The sequence below is a fragment of the Malus domestica genome, chromosome 04 (assembly GCF_042453785.1).
Source record: "Malus domestica chromosome 04, GDT2T_hap1".
Taxonomy (NCBI): Eukaryota; Viridiplantae; Streptophyta; class Magnoliopsida; order Rosales; family Rosaceae; genus Malus; species Malus domestica.
In genome coordinates, this window is record NC_091664.1 from 11598827 (window position 1) to 11608467 (window position 9641).

General features: G+C 40.5%; 1 protein-coding gene across 1 annotated transcript; it reads left to right on the forward strand.

Annotated features, from left to right (window-relative positions):
• The first annotated feature begins 383 nt into the window (after positions 1–383).
• On the forward strand, positions 384–4588 carry LOC139195267 (proline--tRNA ligase, chloroplastic/mitochondrial-like). Its single transcript, XM_070820496.1, has 11 exons — positions 384–814; positions 900–956; positions 1059–1169; positions 1283–1369; positions 1469–1582; positions 1668–1874; positions 2091–2228; positions 3157–3318; positions 3621–3820; positions 4053–4136; positions 4258–4588. The coding sequence occupies exons 1-11, from the start codon at positions 473–475 to the stop codon at positions 4397–4399; spliced, it is 1644 nt and encodes a 547-aa protein (XP_070676597.1). The 5' UTR covers positions 384–472; the 3' UTR covers positions 4400–4588.
• The last annotated feature ends 5053 nt before the right edge of the window (positions 4589–9641 follow it).

Genomic DNA, 9641 nt, shown 5'->3' on the forward strand with positions numbered 1-9641 from the left:
TTTTCTATATCACTATACTTTATGGTTTCGTCACCTTTCAGGTGTCAGCCAACACAACTCGATTTGAAGTCCTAATGGACATTCCCGATCAGGATGTGTCAATTAACATTTAAAATTTAAATTTAGTGTAAAAAGAAGTTACATGAGTTTAAATAAAATTTTCCCTTTGGATATGCTGTTAGGAGAACGGTTGGAGTTGCCAAACTAGAAACAAAGTAAGTGAAGCCGAAGCAGAAACATATAAAGGCCCAAGCCCAGATAGATTGCCAAACCCAGCCCCGATCAAGAAGAATGACAAAAATCCAGTTCCTCAAACATTTCGGGCACAAATCCATCAGAGACCGTTAGATAATTAATCAACGGTCCATCAGTGAAGTCACCATTACAGATATTGTGCTCTCTCCCACTCAATACCCACGTCATAAACCTCATCTTCCTCACCTCCCGACTCTTCCCCGCGAGCCTCCAAAAAATGGTCGTCTCTCCAAGACTCCCTTCTCTGAGCTCGCTCTTCTCGCCCGCCATCTCCCGCCGTCCTTCGTCACTTCTCCGCTGTCACCACCACCGCGTACGAAGACCCGTATGCTCCACCTCTTTCTCTGCTCAGAGCACGGTGTCGGAAACGAATGGCCGAGTCGACACTCAGACTCAGAACAGCAACCGAGTCGTGGACAGAGCCGTCACTCCTCGGTCACAGGACTTCAATGCTTGGTACCTCGATGTCATTGAGCAAGCAGAGCTCGCCGATTACGGTCCGGTTCGGGGCACCATGGTCATCCGTCCCTACGGTTATGCCATATGGGAAGCTATTCAGGTAATTCCAGCTCCGCCGCCTCAATTGGTTGCCGTAAATTTGTATTGAATTCAGGGGTTTGAAAGTAATTTTATGTATTCTGTAGGATTATCTGAATGTGAAATTTAAAGAGACTGGCCACAGTAACATGTATTTCCCACAGGTATTACAAATTTACAGTGATTTTTCAATGTTATTGTAACTTTGATTAGTTAATGCTTACAAGTTGAAACTTCGATTTGTTTGATAATGCGGAATGCTGCAGTTTATACCGTATTCGTTTATAGAGAAAGAAGCTAGCCATGTTGAAGGGTTTAGTCCCGAATTAGCAGTTGTGACAATAGGAGGAGGGAAGGAGCTTGAAGAAAAACTTGTGGTATGTATCCTCTATCAACAAAACTTATCGGATTTCCGTTTTTGATTGTATGAAGTCAACTATTGTGTTCGAACAAGTAGAGTTACTGAATAACTATGACCGAAGGTGTGCAGGTTCGACCCACAAGTGAAACCATAGTAAATCACATGTTCACTCAGTGGATTCATAGTTACCGTGATCTTCCCCTTATGGTTAACCAAGTAAGATTGTTTGTCACATCAACTGCAACACACTTCAACTGTCATTTAAAGAAATTGTGGATTAACCTTTGGTCTTATATCACGTCTAATTTGATCCAGTGGGCGAATGTGACAAGATGGGAGATGCGGACGAAACCTTTTGTGAGGACACTTGAATTTCTTTGGCAGGAGGGTCATACAGCTCATGCTACTCCAGAGGAGGCAGAGAAAGAGGTCTGTATCTGACATAATGGTTGCCCCTAAAAAGCTGCAAAACAAGAGCCAGTTTTGTTTAATGCATTAGTGCTGCTGACTGCAGGCTATACAGATGATTGACGTGTATACAAAATTTGCTTATGAGCAAACTGCAATACCTGTTATTGCAGGTCGAAAGTCAAAAGTTGAAACATTTGCTGGTGCTGTTAGGACCTATACAATAGAGGGTATGATGGGTGATCGGAAGGCATTACAGGCTGGCACCAGCCACAATCTTGGGCAGAATTTTTCTCGTGCCTTTCAAACACAGGTACTTGAATATGCATGTGTGGTTCTTTCTTTGATTCCAAATGTTTCAACACATTGAAGTCTCATTTGTAGTATTCTATAGAAGAGAATATAATCTCTAGTTGTCCTTTTAAGTCTTCAATACATATCATTTTTTGCTATAATTGGCTATTGGTCTTATATGCTTTAATTGTATATGACCCATTTGACCAAAATGGCAAAATGTGTGCTTGCACAGTTTACTGATGAAAGTGGACAGAGGCAACACGTGTGGCAGACATCGTGGGCGGTTAGTACCCGTTTTGTTGGTGGTATTATCATGACCCATGGAGACGATACAGGTTTAATGCTTCCCCCAAAGATTGCACCAATACAGGTAAAGCTATAGCTGGAGACTTTATGCATTTTATGATACTAATGCATATTCCTAAAGTTGTGATGCTTTGATTATATGGATATGCATCCGCCTGCTATAAGACCGTCTATAGTCGTAGATCTTTTTCAAAGTATAATCTATTATACATCAAAGTCAGTACAATTTCTGCTTTCTGAGAAGAATGTGCTGTCGTAGTATGAGGGTAGCTGGAAATTCTTTAGTTTAGTTAAAACTTAAAACTACAATTTATTGACATCTCATCATTGCTACTTTTATTTACTGCAAATGCAATGGATGTGAACTGACTAAATGAGAATAGGAGCAAAAGAAAGTTGGTGTAATCTTAAGTTATCTAAATATAGAAAATTTTCTAGATGAGCAATTTTGTTTATTCTTTGTCTCTCGCTATTGTATAGTGAATTCCGAAGGTGTGTCTAACAGCTTGGAAAGTTACGAGTATGGAGAGAAAAACTATAATCCATTTATGACGTTGCAATCCAAGAAACTCTGGTTTGACAAGTTAGAACTCCACGGACTTGGTTCTTTATGTTATTGCTTAATAGAATAGTAAATGGGTGATGATTCCTCTATGGATGTGGCCATCTAATCCATCAATGTCTGGGCTCCTTCTGTTTGAGAGTCTTTGTCCAGATTGTGTATTTGTCAACTTTGTAATGTATAGTTTGTTGTTTGGCGGAGAAAATTTTCGGAGCAAATTCTTTCTTTTGGTCTTCTTGTGTATAATAGTTGGATTAATAATTTCTCCTGCTCCACAAAATCATGTAGTTCTAGTATTCTTTGTTAAGAATAGATGCCTTGTTAAATTTCAATTGGATTGTCAATTGTCTAGAGTGTTTCAAACTTCACATGCCAAGTTTGTAGGCATGCATGCCTTTTCTTCTCGAAAACATTCATTGGTTGCTTCTAGGTGGTGATCACACCAATTTGGAAGAAGGATGACGATAGAGAAGGAGTTCTGAATGCTGCATCATCAGTAAAAGAAGCATTGCAGACTGCAGGCATTAGAGTTAAACTCGATGACTCTGATCAGAGAACCCCAGGATGGAAATTCAGTTTCTGGGAGATGAAGGTTTGTATTCATTCTTATGAGTGAAGAGCATCTTTTATATTTACAAGTTCTCAGAGAGATGAGTTGAAAAGCTATCATCTATTAGCCATCTCTTCATTCTCATTGTTTGACTTGTCTTGCATGAGATAACTCTTGGGATGTTCGCCCGACACTTGTATGAATAAAATCTGCCTTTCCTCTTTCTTTAACTGGCATTGGTGAATTGTGAATGTATATTGGATCTATTCTTGTAAGATAAAAATGGATGGCTGACAATGTTCTCTTATTGTCAATTATCTCATCAACACCCCTTGATTTTGTAGGGAGTCCCTTTAAGAATTGAAATTGGCCCTCGTGATGTTTCAAGCCAGACTGTGGTTATATGTAGAAGAGATGTTCCTGGAAAGCAAGGGAAGGTCTTCGGAATATCCATGGAGCCCTCAATTTTGGAGGCTCATATCAAGGACAAGTTGGATGAGATCCAGTCATCACTTTTGGAAAAAGCAAAATCATTCCGAGATTGGTGTGTTCTTGCTCCAAAATTAATTACTCTATAGTCTAAATATGCTTTCTCCTTCAGAGTTTATGAAACAGTACTAGGAAAGTAATTTATAGTAACACGTATTACTTCACTTTATAGTCTTAAGATGATTTCTCCTTCTTATGCTCCTAACATGTATTGATTTTGCACTTTGTTGGAAAATTATGTAGGTATTGACTTGAAGAATGTTTAATATTTTTTTTTTCGTTTGCAGTAATATTGTTGATGTCAGCTCATATGATGAACTCAAAGTTGCAATCTCCCAGGGCAAATGGGCAAGAGGTCCTTGGTCGGCTAGGTATGTTTGTTCCCGACTTCTTTTAAAATGGATTGATTCACTAATTGGATAATGAATGCTATGACTAGCTGGGGTGAATTGCTTTTCTATTATTAATATGTATCTCCAATAATTGGTGCAGTGACGAAGATGAGTTAAAAGTAAAAGAAGAAACAGGGGCAACCATTAGGTGTTTTCCTTTTGAACAGCCGCAAGATATTAAAACATGCTTGATGACTGGTAACCCAGCGGAGGAAGTAGCTATATTTGCAAAGTCATACTAAAAAAGAGTTTTCAGTCTTCCTTTGGAACTGATGTTGTCGGGTGCACGGATGATCTTTGTTCTCTGCTTTGTCATACTTCCAATACTTTCTTCTTAATTGTAATTTACAGGTAATTTACAGGAAGTGATGTGGATTTGTTTTCATGTAACATATCATTTGCTATGGAATGCGAAAGTGGTTCATGTGCTAGTTTCCTTGGTTCTCATCTTTGAATTGGATTTAGTTTGATGTGTTGTCTTGATTTTTTGCATTCGGGAAGGAACACTAAAAAGCGTAGCAGCCCAGAAATAAATGGATGTTCATGATGTTCATATCGAATTTTCTGATAGATTGGTCGGCTTAGTTAGCCGGAGTTTTTCAGTATACGAGCTTGCGTACAGTTAAGAAAATGACGTTTAAAACAAGATAAAACCATATCAGCTGTGAAAAAGAGATCGTAAGGTTTTTACTCATCAATGTATTCTTTTTGAAGTTATGATCATAATCATCGACTGATGACTGCTGTTTCAAATGCGTTGACGCAGTTACGGTTCTCTGATGTTTGGATTTACAGGTGTATCAAATGTGTTGACGCATTTTCATTTTTCCCATATACATATCGATACAGGGATATCGTACGTGATCAGTGGTGTTGATAGGACTAATTACTATGCCTTTTTATCATTTTACATCACAATACCGGTGGCTTGATCACAGATTCCTTCCCAGTCAAGCAGCTTCGGAGGCCGATCACTTAGCAGAGGGGAAGAGGGACTGCCATAAGCATTTCGGCGACTGTTCCCACAGCCTAGGCTTTCTCTTGTGCTCACCCCTGTCGTTGGGTACGTCCCGCTTGCATACATGCAAAGAACCTGTATGAACAAACCCTAGAATTAGTAGGAATATACATGCTAAAGAAGACAATGTTACTGGTAGAGAAAATTGTAGGGCAAAATGAATTTCGTCCGGCAAAACTAGGAAAACAAAAGAAGTTAAGAGCATCCCAGAATTAACCGTTTACTAGATGCTTAGAGAAGTTAACTTCAAGGAGCTAAACAGAAGAAAGAGAGAGATTTAGGATTCATTAGAGTATATTATACCATATAGTACTACTTAGGTAGGTAGGTAGCTAGGTTTTTACTTTAGTTAGTAGGGCGAAAAGTCGAAACATATGGAGATCGTTAGACCATCTCCAACCGCCCTCTGGTTCTCCAAGAAATTAATATTTTAATAATGAAAAGTGCAGGGCCATATTTCTTACCGTCTCCAACCGAGGGCCAGGCCAAGCATAATCCTGTCACAAAAAAACCATCTCCAACCGAGGGTCAAAGGACCATAAGGCCAAACATAATTTATTATTTTAATTGAATTACTATGGTTACTTAAATTAAATTACCTCAATAATTTTATGTTATGGATTGTCAATAATTTTCATGTTGTTAAATGTTTTTAAAAATGTTGTTTAAGTTTCATGTTGTTAAATTTTATGTTGTTTAATGTTACTTAATGTTTTTAATGTTGTTTAATATTGTTTAATATTGTTCAATGTTGTTTCATGTTACTTAATGTATAAAAAAATATAATAAATAAATAAAAATTGTAAAAAAAAAAATATCAAATATGACATCATCATGTGGCCTGGCCCAAGGCCGGCCCGTTAGCCCTTTGGCCATTTTTTGTCCAGTAAGCCCATAAGCCCTTTGGCCCTTTCTTGTCCAGTGTGGCCCACGAGCCCTTTGGCCTGACCCTCGGTTGGAGACGATTTTCGGAATATTTTCAGCCCTCTGGACCTTTCGGTTAGAGATGGTCTTAGGAGACGGATTGTCGTATGGTTAGTACAATCAACATCTTAGGTTCATTGACATTTTTTTAGATGGTAAAAATTCGCAGGGCAAACCTACTTCCGTTAGGCAAAAATTTGGTGCCAAGGGATAATTTGGCGCACTAATTATACAGATTTATTGTCGAATGGCTTGTTCGTCAGGTAAGTTGAATATAACCAAGGACAATTTGTACAAACTTAATTATGTTGATTAAATTCGTTCAATAAAATCAAAATATACTTTAGACCCTTTGTGATTTTGCTGGACACGCGTGTAGACACAGTATGCTACTCCGTGATCTAACTTAATCTTGAATTGTCCAATTCGGGCAGTTCGGGAGTGTACTAGTATGTGTTTAGGGTTTGCGATGAACTTGGCAAAGTTTTGTTTGCGAACAATTTGGTTGTATCCTCCTATTGTTCTTCCATTACATAGTGGATATTTGTCTGTAATATTCATGTTGTACAGTTGAGGAACCTTGGGGAGATGCTGCTAAATTTTTTACAATTAGAAATAATCGGGTGATTTGCAAACCGCAATACAGAAAGTGCACTTTCGAATGGGATAAGATCTTCACCTGAGGCATAAGGGGGCAATGAAGCATATTTGAAATCATTTTGATGACTAAAATTTCTAAATACAGGAGTGATGGACAAGGAGTGGATCAATTTACAAAATCAAAGTTTTGTCCAATATATGGATGGGATTGATGATTTTATTAAATTTGCAAGGAATTATGTTAGTGTTCAGAACCGTATTCAATGTCCGTGCGTGAAATGGAATAATTGGTGTGGATGACAGTGGATGAAGCTCGATATCACTTATATTCAAAAGGGATGGTACACAGGTACTGCAATTGGACTTATCATGGGGAATCGCTCATTACAATGTCAGCGTCCTCCGATAGTGGGATAGTTTGTCATGAACCTTCTCCATCAGGTCTTGTTGATGATGACCAAGTGATGGACATTTTGAATGATGCTCTTTCAAATGCTTCACTGAATATGGAAAAGGAGGGGTTCACTGACCCCGATAAGTACGAAAAATTGTTGAAGGAAGCTGTGCGCGAATTGTACCATGGTTGTGAAGATTTATTCGTCCTCATAGCCATTGTAGAGTTGATGCACATGAAAGTCTATATAATTTGACCAATCTCGTCGAGAGAATCCCCTCCATATATGCTCGAAGATCAATAACCCAAGGGTTTTTGAAAGACTCGGTCTCCTTCCACGACCCAGGCCAGCTGTCAATCTAGGGAAGGAACGACATGTCCTAGAGGAAGATAAGGGTACATGGGACTCTAAGGTATTCCGACAGACTTGCCCTATAAGTCAGTACGGTGAGTCTAAGAGAAAATCACACACCCTTGCTCAAACTTTCCTACTTGAAAGAGGTGATGGAGACTTATGAAAGAAAATCCCAGTGGTACATGACTCCACTCAAGACCCCCTTGTCCTACAACTCCTTGAGGAAGTAAACAAGTTGAAGGCCAAACGTCAGGCCGAGATACCTGACTGGAACCAACCCAGGCCAGGCCTCTCACAAGGAGGATCCTTGACACCCCCTTCAAGCGAAGACAAAACAAAAGCTTAGTTTACAACTCTATACTAGAAGGGAGGACCTAATTGAACACCTTAACCTCTTTGAGTCCACCATGGCATATCGGATGCACACCGACGAAGAGCGATGTCTTCTCTTCCCCTCCACCCTCTCTGGCGGAGCTCTAAACTGGTATTGCCGTCTTCTACCTGAGACAGTAGACTCATTTGAGGAACTGAGGAAACTGTTTGTCTCTCAACACATATTCCAGACCGATCGCTTGCATTTTGCAGATGACTTGTACACTATTCATTAGAAGCCGGACGAGTCACTACGAGAGTATGCTGGTCGTTTCAGCCATGAGTATTCCCGCTGCGCTGAGGCAGATGACAAGATCGCCCTCAAGGCCTTCACGGTAGGCCTACATGATTGTTTCTTCAAGTACATGATCAATGCCAACACTTGGAAGACTTACTCTGAGGTGATGGCACAGGCTTACAACCATGCCTCCGCCGAGGCAAAGACATATCAAGGGAAACCCCCCACAACCACCCCTTATCAGCAAGTAGGGAATGGAAGCCAGATCTAACCAAATGAGAAGACCTCGACCTTCCAAACGGCAGGGGGAGGACATATCAGCCTCAGGGCAAAAGGAAAGATTTCCATCATCACCAGTCTCATTTTAGTAAAAGGAGTAAGGGATACTACCGCGATAACTTAGGGTATCGCCATGATTATCCCCGACCCCAGGCAGTCAACACAGTAGGTCAAGCACGTGTCAGGACAGCCCCTACCCCGAGGTATGAGGCATACACACCTTTGAACGCCACATGCATGGCCATTTACCCCAGTATAGCACACTTGATACCAAAGCCAAAGCCGAGGCACCCGGATTACAAGCCCACGAAGAACACGGGCAAGTTTTGTTGCTACCGCGAGCATAATGGCCATGATGGCGAGAAGTGTATTACCTTTCGTGATCATATTGAAGCTTTGGCACGTGAAGGAAAAATTGATCAATTCCTCCTTCACCCTCCAAGGGGTAACCGTAACCAACACCAGGTAAATGTGATATATTCCATAAGTGGTGGCACACCCATATCTAAATCTTCCAATAGGGCTATGAAAAATATTGAACGAGTTTTAAGGTCTAGCCACCAAGTGTTTCACGTGGAAGACATCAGGGGAGGTAAGTATCAAAAGCCTAATTGGGATCCAATATGTTTCTACCCTGAGGAAGAAAGAGGTATCATCTACCCTCACAACGACCCACTGATCGTGGAAGCTCATATAGCCAACTTTGAAGTACGACGAATCCTGGTAGACACGGGGGCTTCGGTCAATATCATGTTTGTTGAAGCTTTCAGGGCACTTAATTTAGCTGAACACTTGCTCGACCGCTCGATTTCCCCTCTGATAAGCTTCTCCGGTGATATCGTGCAACCTTTGGGGAGCATACACTTACCTTTCACCATTGGTACAGGCCCTTACACAACTACCATTACTACTAACTTCCTGGTGGTTGATTGCCCAACGGCATACAATGTCATCTTCGGACGCACAGGCATCAATGATCTCAAGGCCATGGTATCCACACATATGTTGTTGATGAAATTTCCAACCCCCTATGGCAATGGTTACATCAGAGAAGATTAACTTAGTGCACGATCATGTTACAACACTTCGGTCAAGCAACATCACCTGCATGTGCCCAAGGAAACCCTTTCTATACATGACCAAGTCATAAAGACCAGCCCAGACGAAGCTAACTTGGATCTTCACGGTGGCAATAGTCAACCCGACAATCCTCGAGATGATTCTTTCACCCAGCAAGCACAACCTGCTGAAGAGTTGGAGAAGGTCTCTATCTCAAAAGATTATCTTGATCGCATGGTGAAGAT